Raw genomic sequence first — 16061 nt, 5'->3', positions numbered from 1 at the left:
TTAGAGCTTAACTGTTGCCTAACAATGTATAGGATTTATGTGCATTAACTAATTATAGTGCACATACAAAAGCTGGGGTAAGCTTTGTGAGTTGGGTTTTAGAACAGACTCAGTTGCAAACTCTAACAGCGTCTCTTGACCAGCTCTCATACAAAAGAGACAAATGAGACAATACACTCACCTCCATTTCTTTATGCTCATATTTCACTGCATTTCGCGCTCCTTGACTTTTCCTTCTGATTTTTTTTAGCTCAGCCTGAGACTTCTCTAAAGAGTCTAATTTGCTTCTGTGTTCAGTTTGGTATCTCTTTAAAGTTGCCTGTAAACAGAGCATTTAAAACATCCATAACGCGTACAACAGTATAACTATGTAAGTGACTAAAAAGCGTTACCCATGTTTATTAGATATAGCTAATTCACGTCAAATAAATTTGCCAATTGCTTTTCTCCACTTTAGTTTAAAAATGCTATTACGTCATGCACTGGTTCCCTTATGTTTTTTGTCATTTTTATATATTTACATCTCAATTCTAATGTATTGATTAAGTGACTGTTACTGAACAATTTCTGAAAAAATTCTATGATTAGCAACAAATATATAAAGTATGATATTCTTTGCTCCTAGAGCTCAGTGTACTTACATTCATGTACTTTACATCCAGTTCTGTTTTCTTCTCCAGTTCAGATATAATTTCTTTATGAAATTTTTTGAACTTTAAAAGCAAATGAATTAAGGGTTATTAAAAAAGTTAGCAAAAAGGTAATTTATAATTGCAAAAGGTTAAATAGGTTAAAAAAATTTAACTTACACTTTCCTCTAGGCAGTCATTAAGTTTCTTGTGTGTCCTTGAAATTTCTACAAGAACTTGGCCTATTGATAAACATATAACCACATTTGTTTCTTTTTTCTTAGATGTCTGAAGTTAGTTAACAAAAAGTAGTAATAAAATATATTTAACTAATATATTTATTAATTAGAATATATACATAAGAGGAATGAGAAACTTCTTGCTATTGCTATTCACAGCAGTTTAACTAAATAACTGCATCTGGCCACAGACAACTGAGACACTCATAAATGACAGAAGAATAACTAATCATGTTCATTATGCAGAAGAGACATGGCGTGCTGGACAAAATAAAATACTTCCTTCTCTCCAAACAGAACATATTGATTTAGTAAGAGCCTCTTTTCTTGTCATGTCAGAGAATAGCACACAAGAACCAGCTATAGTAATTAATACCCAAATACCCATTATTCCTTTTTTGGTCTGAAAATTAAACCTTAATGTTTGTTAACTGGCTCCATATCCAGAGTTAATAAAGTAACTTTTCACATTCATTCACAGCACACCTGCTAAAACCGATCGGATACATAAGCTGATTATTTTCTCATGCGGTTTTATCAGAGATCGCAGCCTGACCGCAAGGCACCAACCAACAGCCAAGAAGAGGCCGATTTCTCAGCTTCCTCTCAGCAGACCCTACGTGTGCCTGTTCCTCTGTGCTCTCTTCCAGCACAAAAATCACACCAATGACTTCTAACTGCTAACCGTTAAGAGCTAGACTGTTTTGTTTTGCTCTGGAAGGGAGCAGAGGCAGAGACCTCACCCCCAACGCCGTGCAAACCCTTGCCACGCAGGCCTGCGTCACCCTGCTCCGGGCGCAGGCGGCCACGTCATCCAGCCCCTGCTTTGCCCTGGCACTGACGTACTGTCTGCGTGCCAGTCTGGGCTGGGAGGTTGCAACATGCCCCTGAGAACAGCAGTCAGCAATAGCCTAAAACACCCGGTTTGACTGCACCCGAATTAGGACTCTCGGAAAGGAGTTACTAAATCTCAGCTGGGAGCCACTAAAAAAAAAAAAAAAAAAGCTGAAAGTGCAGGGGGCCACAATCTGGTGCGCCCAAGCTGCGTCTCACCTCAAAGTCTTTTGACTAGAGACTTGTTCTGCTGTCATTGAACACTGCCACATTGCCATGGCAAGAACGGCAGGCTCGGTTTCAGAGCGGGATCGCTGGCATGCCTCTTCCAGTAATTTATTTATTTCTCAATATGCAGGTGGCAGGCCCTACAAAACCGTACACAACTGTAACAATTCTGATTCCGTAGTCACTGGCAAAGTCAGGTCCCGGTCTCCCCCTTATTTGTTAATCTTGCACTCTTTGCCACTTCCTTTTTCCAGAAATATCTGGATGAATTAACTGTTTAGCATGCTGCTCTCCAAATCATGTTTTCTGCCATCCGTATTCATTGAGAACCTGTCCTGAGTTAGCAGAGATTTATCATCCTATAATCCTTCAGATCCTTCACGTGCCTGCAGACAGTCCCAAAAGATCCCCAAAGGTACAGGTAATTGAGAAATTCAGCCAGATGAAGTGAGTGACACGGAAGGTGAGAACATCACTCTCGTTGTCTTGCTCCTCAGCCCTCAAAACCTGTGTCCCCATAACGCGTGTCAGTAATTCAGTAGCCTTCCCACGTTAGCTAGATACATTCCCAGGTGCTATGGGAATGGAATGTATTACCACTTTTCTCCCTTCTTGTCATTCTCAACTTAGGAAATGTCAGGATTAGTTCCTCTGAAATGAGATCCGTATCTTCTGTATTGCAAAGCAATACAACACAGCAGACCTTAAACAATGATACACGTCTTACATGATTTAGTTAATGGGGAAAACCTGAGGTGGGTCAGGAAGAAAAGCAGGTGTCTTTCCTGACTTTTCAGGAGTGGCTGTTCGTGCCCCATCCCCAGATTTCTGGGCCTCTTTGCTTTGTACAACAGGCTCCAGGGGCCTGGGAAGCAGGAAGCTGAGAGCGCAGTGCAAACAGTCACCCCCTTGAGCAGCGGTAAAAAGGCATTTATATTCCGAACGGTGTCTTCGAAGCCCACAGAGATGGATGAAGAGAGGGGATGTTTTTAAGGCGTGCGTGCATGTGTGCGTGTGTACAGAAACACTATATAAAAGTACTTATAAATTATATAAAACATATAAGTTATATTTTGTTTTCTTGTGTCCTGCCATACAGTTTACAGAACGCTATGCTTTTTTGGTTTGCATTTAGGGTTGCTGGGAATACAGAATTATGAGGGTAAATACTATGAGAAGGAAGAGTTGCTATAGTAATTAGTTATTTCATATGCAACAGAAAGGTAAATCCAGTATAGTTACATGGAACGCTTGAGAAGCGTCTGGCGTGAGTTAAGTCACCCTGTTATTTTTCAAGGCTGCTGAAGTGGATGCGCTCTCGTCTGTAGTATTTCTGTTTATCAAACTCAATTGAAAAGGTACTACGCGTTTCAGACTGGAATGGTGTTTTAAAACTGGATGAGTTTAGTAAACACTTATCAGGAATTTAAAAAGGAGAGCACTGTTAAATCCCCAAAAAAGAAAAAAAATACAAGACAATACAGTTTGTTTGTTTTTAAACATGCAAAATAGAAAGCTACTTAAGAAGTTTCAGAAACTCAAGGTGAAGGTTGAAACAGCCATCAAAGTAACTGCCCTTACAGATTTTTATTCTCTTTAAAATTAGCTTATTTTCACTCTTCATAAAAAGCACCGTTCTGAGACTTTGCTGCCAAAGCAACACACTTAGCTAATACTTGGCAAGGCTACCGCAGCCAGCCGCAGCCCTCCAAGGCCTGACAGACACCCAACAAGTCGGGCATTGACTCGGCGCTCTCACCACCCTCACACTCCCTTCCTCTGGCCCGCGCCGCCACCGCAGTGTAAACCCTCGGTAAAACAACCCATTCACCTGGTGCGGCAAGAATGGAAAACCTGACGCTCGGGGGTTGTTATTTTTGTCTCAAACAGCACTTGAACTGACTGCAGCCTTCAAGTTTTTAGGTCCTGAACACTTGGTTAGAAACAGTATTTTTTCATCTTTTTAAATTTCAGGACATGTTTTGGCAGTATTCTTTGTTTAAAAAAAAAAAAAAGGTACTTCAAAAACTACACTTCCTTCTAAAAAGTTTGTGCTGGATTATTTTACAAGTTTATTTTCCTTACACACCCTAGAACACTTTTAAATATTATTTTTAAGGATCAGTGACCGTCTCTCTCATGCATTTTCTTTTCCTCTCAGCCAAGCCTCCCTGTACGCCGTGCATCAGACAAAACCCATTTTATGCTAGAAACTCCCTGCCGCTACCAGTAATCCGGCGGCACTGTCTGCGCTGGCTCACCCATTTCATTTCCTCTTTCACGTTTTGAACGGATCCCATAGAAAGCACACTCTGACCTAACAAGATTTAAATTATAGGTCAAACTCTGCACTGCAGATGAAACAGAGAGCACTTTTAAAGTGAACATATACCATGCTCTTTTATCACCACTTTAAGGTAAGAGGTTGGCCACGTTTTGATGGCCCTCCCACGTCAGATTTCTGCAAGGAGACAAGTTTTTGTCGAAGACTAACGCAAGGGAGAGGGAGCCAGGCTGACCCCTAGCCTAAATGTAACAGTACCCAGAGGGTACTGAACAGAGGGAGCTGAACAACTTCAATGCAATATTTTGATTTTACTCAAAACTGAGTTATAGAACAGCTCCAATAAAGACAACGGGTTACTCCGGATTAGTAACAGTACAAACTCAGATGAGGCTCTGGTGTTCAGTCACTATTCAGCTTGTAAAAAGGTACAGGAAAAACACTCCTTGAGGTGAAGATAAACTTTTCTCATGTCAACTAAAAATATTTTGTCATAAATTAAAGCTGCTCATGATCAGTTTTTATATACACACAGAGCTCATAATACCCAGTAATCAAATATTAACCTTGTCGCCATTTACTGGCAAACTCCAGAGCTAGCAGACATGACGACTGGACTGGGCTGCGTGATAACAGGCCACTTAAGGCCAATTTATGACAGACCAACTGTAAGCTTGAACCAGCTTTAGGCATCATAATATTATGCAATGAATTAATAAAGCAAAACCACCAGTCTTGATGATGAACATAATTATCTATTAAAATACTTATCTTTCAAAGATACCATTTTTTGCTTTCTATCTCTCTCTTCCCCCCCCCCCCATAAAATGGCAGTGACTAAAATGGCAGAAACTATACAAGGTACATTAAACATACCCATATTTATTTTAAAAAAGCAAAAATATAGCCTGAAACATTAACAAATGTTTGTGTTGTTATGTTACCATTAGCTTTGCACTGCAATGCAGGGAAGAGAAGAAAATCTTTTCCAGACATGGGTTTTGGGAGAACATCTCAAATATTATTAAAAAAAAATAATTCTCATATATTTTTTTAGAACTAGGTTGCAGAATACAGCTACGATCTGAAAAATGACCACAAATAGTAATGCCAAATTCCTTGGTAAATGCATTTTAGTTTCAATTAGGTTCACTGCACAGGCAAATATATATAAAAATATATCTTCTAACCTGAAACTTTAAGAATTTGGAAGATTTTTAGGCTCATCCAAGGCTGTCAGTTGTATCTGGATAGCAACAACTTTACTAGAGTACAATTAATCAGATTCATCAGGTGTTGAATTGAGAAAATAAGACTAGAATCCCACTAAAGGTCTGCTGGTTTTGCGAGGGGAAAAAAATAAAAATAATTAAAAAATTACTAATCCAAAATATGTAACACCTTTACTCTCCAAGCACCGCATTAAGCAACACATGAGCAAGGAGGTATCCTTAAAATAAAGTCTTCACAGCAGATGAAAACATGAAAACCAATTTCTAATACAAAGCCTCACTTGAAAAAATTAAAATAGGCACATTCATTGTAAAGGCAGACTCTGGAATTTTTGCAGCAGTTGCACTTTAATCTCAACGCTCGCACTGGGCGATTGCAACGGTTGTTCATCTTTTCAGCTTACGTTGACTGTTCTTAGGAACAGAAGAATAGATGAATTTGTTCAAGGTATATCCAAAACCAGAACTCTTGACCAATGGAGTTCTGCCCTACAGACAAATATTAGCACCTAACAATATCATTTAAAACAAGCTTTGGAAATATTAGATGGCGATGTTGGAATTAATAAAACTATTAACTGCATCACCTGCTTTAAATATAGTTAGATTGTGGTTTTTTCTTCAGAAGAGATCACTCTGGAAACATGTCAAGAGTCACTCTAGTAAGACTTTCTTAGATGTCTGGGAACAGACAAAGTGCTTAATTATATCACTCATTTATCTCTTGTTGTCCCATTTTGCACTCAGGGCAGGTTTGGTAACCTAATGTCTTAAAGATGAAACCACATAGCTATTTACATTAAACAAAAGAATGAGAGGCTAAGTCAAAGCTACACATGGAGACAACATGGTTCAAGTATATTGCAAGATCCCATTTCTGCCAAGATGCTCCCTTTTTTCTAAGTTATGCTTTGTCCAAAAGAAAGGCATTTATGAGTAAGGAAAGTTAGAAAACAAACTCCTTTGAAACCATTAACGTCTGAAAAGTAAATAGAAAACTGCAAAAGAATACAGCCTAACAAACAAATATTAATGATAAAGACATCTGTTAAGCTTAAAACGCATTAAGTTTATGATTCTCTCACAGAGAGGATTTATTGCAGAAGGAGGATTTAATTGTGCAGCAGACACCTAGAAGAAGGCAAAGAGCCTGAATTTAGCCTTAATGGAATTTAATATGTTTTCCAAAAAGTTAGAAGGAAAGATAAAGAAATGCAAAAGATTCCAAACTCTAACTGTACTTTGCTGCTAATACAACTCACCTGGAAGGCTTTAAAAATCTGTAGAATTAACACCAACACAGACATAAATCAATAGGACTAGGTCAAGTCTGCCTTTCCTTACTGCATGAACGAACATGAAATAGGAAGCAAGGAGTAAATCTCTGTAGCTCATTTTATAAAACGGCACTGACACATGACCATTCAAGGCCATTTTATGAAGGTGACTGCAGAAGGTGAAGGGAGGGAAAAAAGGAATAAAACCTACAGTAGAGAAAAGGGGAAGAGATTTCAGAATAAAGTATTTGAAGTCCGTTCCGCGTACTAGAACAAGATAACACGAAGCGGCACTTCAAAATTGTTATGTTTTGCTAGGAACAGCAAAAAAATGCTTGAATAAAACAAAACTGGAAGCAAAAGGAACTTCACATTTTAAAAGGGATTATCAGATCGATTTTTAATCGGGGGAAAAAAAAGGTAAATAAAGTTCTCACTAAAGCTACAAACGGAAACGTTTCTGTGACTTAACCGAAAGAAGTTATTTCATGTAAAACAGATTAACCATAGGGTAAAGGAAATGAACAAAACTTCCGCTACGCAATGACAGAAATCTGTATGTTTACACACAAGGTCAGTGCAATAAAATCCAAATGTGATAAAGATTATAAACTATTAGCTTGATTCAGGTGAATGAAAAGCCTGTACTACTGTAAATAGAGTGAAAACATTAGCTTCTCGTATTTTGGAAAGTGTGACTTTTTTTGTGAACGTTTTTAAGCAAAGTTCAATCTACTATAATTCCCCTTTCTCTCCCTCTGCAACTGTGTTTTCATCTCTCAATCAAAAAAATGATTCAGTGGCTTTCTTGCTGAAGAGCGACTGCTTTAAATAACTGCTGTAAGCTCCATTAAAAAAAAGTTAGAGATTGGAATTGTTTTAAAATCTACTATGACATTGAACAGATGATAATTAACATGAAATACTCATTTATTTTTTTTTTTTTTTTCAAATGACTGGTAAGCATAGTAACTAAATTTTAATGTTAAAAAAAGAAAGGAATAGCATATGCCACATAAATAGTGGATGAAAAATGGCAAACTTGTTTTTCTACCTGCTACTCCAGTTACCAATGTTTTTAAAGATTACTGTAGGCTTTTTTTTTTTTTAATCTTTTATCCAAACATATGAAAAACAATATATTAAGATATGTACGTCAGATTGATCTTTCATAAGGCCCTGAAAGCCTTATATTCAATGGCTTTTCATACTTGAGCTGCAGTCTGGTTAAACAAATAAGTGACTTGTAATCCTTACAGAAGTCAGGCACAAAGAAAATAAAAGTTACAACACATCCGCAAGCCTGAACTCGTCTGTATGAGGCCCTGCTGTTTTTAGGCAGATTAGTTGGGGAAGATCACACAACGGAGCTAATCTCCATTTTTCACAAGACTGGAACAAGCAAATTATATTAAACAGCTGAAACTAGTTCTTTATGAGTTTCCAGTACTAACAAAATAAAGAGGATAAATATTTAAATTGAAGTTGTAAATGATGCTTGAAATTCAATAAAACGTGAGTGTATTACTGCAATTTTTACTGTAGGTCTTTGAACTGCTGTTGCGTTTCCCAGTCTCAGCAGCGAGGAAACCCCAAAACACACCAAAAGCCCAAACACAAACCGAGCCTAGAGTTTCGAGAAAACTCTTTTTCCTCAGAATTCTGAGACAAACGTATTTGTTTCTTAGGAATGCTAATGACCCCTACAACTGATACTGGATTTTGTTTCTTTATTTTTTAGATATATTGTACTGTATGTACAAAATATAGCTGGATCCTTGGCTAAAGAACCTACCAACTAGTTACATACACGATGGCATTTTCCTCATGATTATGTCATTTACTTTCCATTTGCCATCTATTGCTCCCATTGACAAGACAATGGGACAAGTGAACACATTAAGACAGGATATTTTATCTACACACGCTCACAGGCTTCTTTCTTTGTCTGCCAATAGACAAACCTGAGGAAAAAAAGAAGGGGCGGGGAAGACAGACAAACCATGGCTGCTAGGGATCAGCTGAGCAGAACGGCATCCTGCCTGTTGTGCTTTATATACTAGTCCCAACGCCTTGGGCTCATCCTGCGTTTGCCAAGTCCAGAGGCTTGCCGGGGAACGCGCACCCACGGTGCGCCCCGAATAAAGCTGCTCACGCTCTGCGGTTAACGTTTCCTAGACAACACACTAGCCACAATCACGAAAGTGCTGCATGCACACGCAGGTGAAGTTCTGGATAATCTTACCAAGGCTTCCACTGCAAAGCTGACGTCTTTGCTACCTATGAGGCTAATTTGTAATTCAGCTATTCCAATACAGTCAGAAAAATCTATGAGAATGCCCTCTGTTGGCGTGTGCGCTGTTTTCTCAGGCCTTGGAGGCACAGCATGAAGGTATCGGGTAAGCACGCACCTCCTGCAGGTGTTTTGAATATCTCATTTTCCCCTGGAGGACACGTGGCCACGTGTTTCATTACGGATGTTCTACAGGAACCTCTCCCGTGTCGCTGGCAGCAAGCGGGCATGCTTGGCGGAGCAGGCGCAGGCACGCCACGGCTGTCGCGCCCACACCAGGTAAGGCATCGCAAGGCACACGACTGCCAGCGCTGCCTCCATAACTGCATGTTGGCCTCCCCAACAAATCCAGGGCGATAGCCTGCAAGACTGTTACACCCATTCCTTTTTCACCGAGCAAAGCCAAGAGAATCTGCTTTAGCATACAGGCTGCTGCTAAGAAAAGTCCCTGAAACTGATTGAGGCACGTGACCTATTATCTAGAGGATATCTGGAAATCAAACCGAAAAACAACAGGAAAACTATCTTAGCGTCTGCCTTTTCTTCCCCTGGTGCTGCTACTCTTCTGCAACAGCGGTGCCCCCCGGGGGGTGTTGGCAGGGAACCTTGCACATTTCCCTTTTCTCTTCCTCCCTTCAGCCATTCCCAGAGCCATAAAGTTTACACCTCACACTGGAAGTCACAGCAACGTGACTGCATACAGACCAAACTTTTTTGTTGGTAACCTTGTAAGAACAAGCTGCACTATCTGCTTTGAAGCATGCACATTCCTTGATGTTTAATGACTAACCCTCTTGTTCACTCCTTCACTTGGCAGGATTATTTCTGTTTTAATATTTTGGGAGGGAAGGAATATATAATTTGAAAAGAATACAATCTTAAACTAATCATTGTTTATCCTGCTTTGTTGTATGGTGCCATCTGATCTGCTGTGCTCCCTCACGGTCCAGGACGTGTTTTAGGCCAACCTTCCTCACTGATTCTCTTTTGCTCTGTGATTCTTTTTTTGTTTATTAATTATGGTTTTGGACAGCAACAGGGTAACAGGTTTCTCTTGACTTACTTTCTCATTTATTAACAGTATAGTGCCAGGTTTTCTCCCCTGCTTATGAATACCAACTTGTAGGAGTTTTTGCCAGGCCGTTGGCAGGGCTTGTTGATGAGCACTGTATGTAGGCTTATTTCAGCATTTTATCTCTAAGTGAATGTTTATAACACCCTCTACCTGCTATTAAAATACCACGTGATCCAGGTGACAAGATCTGCCAAGGTTTGTTTCCCACATGTTCTTCCTTTAACAAATAGGGTCACAGCTCCTTTAGGCAGCCAAACGTTAAATTACATGCATAAAGCTCTGAGCACGTGACAGACACCCACAGAATAATCTGTAATATATAGCACCTGAACAGTTAATTTGATTCATAAATCAGGGAACACAAACAGCTTCCAAAAGCTCTGCAATAGATGCTTAGGCCAACTATTAGGTATAGAGTTAGGTTGTTCATGTTTAAGAATCTGAGCCTAGAGTTTTTTTTCTTTCTTCCAACAGACACTCATCATATGTTTATACGCAGAACACTGAACCTGAAAAGCCACAGTACTGATTCTAGAGAAAATTAAAAAAAAAAAAAAATGATTGTTTGGTTTGCTTTAAATTTATAAGTGACCTTGAAGAGTAGAGCTACCAACAGCAGGAGGTTTCCATTAATCTAATTACTGTTTTCATCAGGAGAAAATTATCTGGAAAGGCTGCCTCCTCTCCTTCTAGTTTTCTTACGGCAGATTGGAGGGCTATATAGCACAGAAACAAGAGGCTACTGCAAAATTTAAAGATACAGAGGTTCACTTCTGAAAAAAAGAGAAAAATACTTTGCATTTCATTTTCAAGAGAGTTTTCTGTGTGCTCTTTGTTATAAGAAAAAAAAAATCAGTGTCTTCTTCCAGTTCAATTTCATTATAAACACAGTACAACAGTATTTTATTAATGCTCCATAAGAAAAGCTGGCCTGATACACTAACTGCTTCAACTGCAGCATCTAAGCTAGCTTCCCAGAAGTTTCCCCCAGATGAGGTGCTTAAAGGGGTTCTGCAGTTGCTGGCTCACTTCCCTTGCCTTTCCATCCAACACAACCTATTCCAAGAGCAGAACATTTATACTATAGAAGAGAGGACAGTGCTGCAGTTACACTGAGGTGGGACAAGATGACAGATCTCTTTTCTTTAGATTAAATGAGCCAGTAAAGGAAAGGGTGCTAGGTGTCATCTTTCTAAGACAAGTGAAATAGGATTCCAGCTGCAAGGCTCAATTTATCTGCTGAAGTAAGCCAACAATTCCCTGCCTCCGGCCATTCATTAACTGAAGTGCAACTAGCTAGATTTATCCTAAATGATGTAATTTTTCTTTTTTCTGCTTGGCTTTCTTAGCAGCGAGATCGACGCTCAAGTGCTGTATTATAGAGGTAGCAAGAGACAGTTATTCCCTGATTCAAATGGCTCTTTTGCTTATTAACCAGGAAGGAAAAAAGACAGTTTTGAATGACAAATACTTGCAAGACCATGCTTTAGGGAGATGGAATAAGAAGATAACTGCCTTACACTACAGCCTGATTAGAAATTTTTCAGCATGAAAATATATTTATTTTGGCAAAATAAAAATATTCCCTTTTTATCGCCAAAAATTGTTCTGTAAGTTGACCTCTTTAAGCTCCGTTTCTCATATAGCAAAATCTTCTATTTCTGCAAATAAAAAGGAGGAGGGGCTCCTATCTGGGTTCCTATCTGTCGCACATATAAACAGTACTGTATGTTTTTAAAGTGATAATTGTTTCAATTTACAAGTTTAACTTGACACTATTAAACCAACATTACATTTACATTATTATCAAATTGTTAGTGTTCTAGTTTGTTTTGAAAAACTAGAAAGTTGTTATCAGTCTCTAAAGGTTGTCTATGATCCTGTCAAGAAGTGCTCTATCTTACTTAGAGAGATGAATGAGAAATACAAACTATTGCATAAACTGTAGGCCTAATTCTCTAATCATTAGCTGATTCTCAGTGAGCCTATGGCTTGCCAACCATGACTCTCAAAGTAATATGTAGTTACCCTGATAACTATATAGACGTTTGGTAAACTGCACATAAGTATAAAGGCTCTCAAAAAACAAAACATGCATATGCAGAGCCCTCCTGCCCCCAGTTATCCACATCCCAGTGCTACTACATATATGTATTTTGTTTAGTCTAGGAGTTATGGCCCAACACTTCACAATGTAAATTTTGTACTTGAGTAGCATGACAGAGTTGCTGAGACCTTTGGAATTACAATACTTTTTCTGTAAGAATGCATTACATAATATGTGTGAATATTATCTTTTAGAACAGAAGGAGCTAAGACAGTGAAGTCTTTTGTGCATGAGAAGAATACATGAATCAGACTTCAGGGTTCCCCCTTGAATTAAGGGTGTAAAACCCCCCAAATCCCAGATACTGTCAAGTAGGGATTTTAATGTGCCATTAAAGGCTCATCCCCCAATCACTCTTCCTGTCTTGCAATGACCACAACATAGAGCAATCTTTTAGCCCAATATTGCTTCCATAAACTACCCGCAACGGTTTTTAACCGCGAAACTACTCCTAATAAGAAAAGTTGTGTTTTTCCAAGTTCTTCAGTTTCAGATTGCAGATAAGCAACAGCTTTTGCATACCTGTTTCCAGGTAAGTTTTAACAGAATGAGACTATGAAAATAATAAGCCTGTAACACAAAGTAATGAAAACAAACAACCCCGCTCAATCATGATTAAAATATATATATATATTTTGTCTCCTCCAATTTTCCCTTTAGCATGCTGAACTTCTGCAATTTAGTTCTACTAGTCAAGCCCTACTAGTCTACTAGTCAATGTAATATTTTCCTTACAATTTGTTTTCTGCAGGTTGACTAAGAAGAAATAATTTATGCTTACTTCCTGAGCAATACTAGACTGTGTCCAGACCCATAGCATAACTGCGAGTGACTCCTATAGATACAGTTGCCACACAACAAATTGAGACTTTACACCCACAATATTGTAAATGTGTTTAGCACCTGCCAATTATCATAGCTACAAGAGGCTAGTTAGGGAAATATGAGGAGCAAGTATTCAATGAATGTGCAGGAACTAACTTCCTGATTCCTTAAGCAAATGAAGGGGGAAGATAGATTAGATTGAAAAAGAGGGCTTATTAAAACTGTAAGCACTGAAAACCTATTAGACAAAAGCCCATAATCCCATATTTGGTCAAGACAAAAAAGGTTAGCAACACACCAGGAAGAGTACTATTTTTAGCACTGCACCAGCAGGTTAGTGTACATATGTGAAGTTATTTTTAACATATTATTGAAACCCAAGATTTTACAGTGCTGCTGTGGTCTGCTGTAATTTGAATAGTATGAAATATTAAGATGTGCACTTTCTTGTTTCCTTAACTTTTCTTCTTTGTGCAATTATTAAAAGTTGCCTAGTCCAAGGAAGGGATGTAATCTTTTGTTTTAATTATTCAAGTTACTGTAGTTTCCCCACAACTAAAAAAAAACTCCACAGCTCCAAACCACAAAACCAATTCCTATGTTCTTCTGTTCCATGAAGACTCCATGTAAAAATTGAAAGAAAGATATGGAAATTCCAGATTGCTGAATGACTTGAACTACCCAAATTCAGGTTATGTTCCTAAATGCTCACAGCTAAGTCTGAGGGGACTACATGCATTAGAAGTTTAGGCAAATCAAAAACTATTTAAAATAAGGACTGTATTATGAATGCAGTATATTCTTCCACTTCCTCAACTTACTTTTATTAAGTTATTTTAATATAAAATATTTCAGAGAGCTTTAACCTGATTGAGAGATACAGATATTCAGCACAAAAGCTCTGTTATTGACTGGAATACCCAGATTCACTTTTCATTCTCTCATTTCCCTCTTCTGTTCCAATTTCATTCTATAGATGAAAACTCTTTCCCTGCACTTTCTGACTATTCCACCTGATTTTTTTCCCTTATTCTGCCTGCTATGTATTTTACCCTTTCCACCAAGTATTTTCTTCCCTATTTCTTTTCTATTCCTGTTTTTAAATCGGCCTTGACAGCTAGCAAATTTCCAGTTATATCCTTGACCATAAGCCCAGTTTACTGTCTCATTACAGGAAGAATGTATATTACTATTTTTTATGAGAAGGAGAGATTGATTGATTGTGTTTTTGATTCAAATCTTTACATCACACCTGGTGGTAAATATGCTCTAGGTCACCCAGCAGGTTTGGTCTGAGCTGTAAAATGACTCAGTGCAATATTCCAGTAAAGATTCTCTATACATTCTAAAGAATATTGTGTTTTATCCATCTAAGCCTGTAGTCCATTTATTGTTGAGCACAGGAAGTTTAATGGAACAAAACTGAATTTCAAATAATACATTAGTTTTCCCTCTGCTGATACTAAAGGTGAAGTCTCTACAGGAAAGACTCAAAACTTTGATTCCTGCCTCACTTCCCTGTTTAATCTTCAGAAGACTGATTTTAATACAAACTGTATGTGCAGAGGTACAAGTTGATATGCTAACTGTCGGGGGCGGTGGTGGCAAAGGGGCAATCTTGTTCTACAACCTCCGCTCACAGCCAGAAAGTACCTAGGGTCTGATCGGTGAGATACAAACCCAGTGGAAGAGGCACGTACATTTTAGATGACTCAAAGATAATTAGCTGATAGAAGAAATGAAGGGAAAGCTAATCATCTATAGGTGACACAGTGTCATCAGAAGTAAAGAAACAGCACCACGGACTCCTGACTGCAGTAAGTCTTGCCTTCCATATGCTAATTGTCCTGACTGCAGTTAAATAGGTAATCCATGTGGGTTTTCTTTTTTATTTTTACACAGAATAGTTTCAAGAGACAATACTTACTAGTAAAAACTTGAAACATCCATACTTAGATGAAAATATTTCATTTTTTGATTTTCAGAAGTCCTAAACACTGGAACTCCAGACTACACTACCTCAATTTGGGCTCAAACATTAAAGCATTCCAAAACCCTTAGAATTTGGTCATTGTTAGTTTACTGCATTCCCTGTGAACAGCCAAGATACTGTTTTAAATATTTAAAATATAATGATCTCCTCCTGACATCCATGGGAATGTTACTATTGACTTCAATTAATACAAGGTACAGAAAAAGGCCCTAGAATATGATTTGAAAGAAAAGCAAAAAAAGTTACAGAGATATTCTGAGCACCAGATTGGAATACAAATAACACGCAGATGTAAAGTTATGGGAATTGCTCCTCTCCCTGCTTCTTTGCTGGTCACCTTTAGACTGGTGCTCTTATAAAACAAAGTGTGTTAGCTCACTTAATCCTCAAGAGAATACATTCTGGAAAAGCAGTTCGCAGGGACTAACAAAACAACAGCTTAACTGATTACAAGTGACCTCTCTTTTGGCGAGGACAACAGAAATATCATGCATGACAGAGCTATTACTGGTCAATAATAAGAATTTGGCCAAATGTAAAGGCTTCTTCACACAGAAGAGACAATTCAGCAGGGGGCTGAGCCAGCAGGAATTCCACTGGGGAAAGAGGGTCCACAGAGGGCCAGACCACGGCAGAGCGTGGCCTAGCCTTTACATATCTGATACTGCCCAGCATGTGTGTTTTAATATCGTTAAATACTAAAAAGTAAAAGCTATGCAGTAAATTGGTCTTTAACAAAAGACACCTGGGGTCCTGGTACATTGTATTTCTTTGCTAAACACTTCAATATTGCAACCTAGCTTCAGAAGTGTTATGGTTTTTTAAATTATTAGGAAAATGTTAATAATCTCTCACAGATCCCTAAACATATTATAGTGCCTCTTCCAATGTTCCTTTACTTTCTGTATCTCAAAATTAAATATTCTATCAGAAAGTGTACTGAAAGAAATTCAGAGTCACTATTTTCATTAGGAAGAAAGATTTTTCTGCAGTAACAGTTTAAGTAGAAGGTGAAAAAACTGCAGCAATAGAAGCATGATCCCAA

The 16061-nt window shown here is 38.3% G+C and overlaps 1 protein-coding gene across 1 annotated transcript in view; it reads right to left on the bottom strand.

Moving 5' to 3' along the window:
• The window catches only part of BAIAP2L1 (BAR/IMD domain containing adaptor protein 2 like 1), a 44095-nt gene that overhangs the window by 12969 nt on the left and 15065 nt on the right, over positions 1-16061 (bottom strand). The window contains exons 4-6 of the mRNA XM_068908811.1: positions 810-871; positions 642-713; positions 182-319 (exon numbers count right to left, since the gene is read on the bottom strand). Of these exons, the coding sequence (XP_068764912.1) occupies positions 182-319; positions 642-713; positions 810-871 (272 nt within the window). The remainder of the gene's footprint in view (positions 1-181; positions 320-641; positions 714-809; positions 872-16061) is intronic.

Source organism: Struthio camelus, chromosome 15, assembly GCF_040807025.1.
Source record: "Struthio camelus isolate bStrCam1 chromosome 15, bStrCam1.hap1, whole genome shotgun sequence".
In the NCBI taxonomy this organism is placed as follows: Eukaryota; Metazoa; Chordata; class Aves; order Struthioniformes; family Struthionidae; genus Struthio; species Struthio camelus.
The sequence above is the reverse complement of the archived record's forward strand: the minus strand, read 5'-3'. Positions and strand labels throughout refer to the sequence as shown.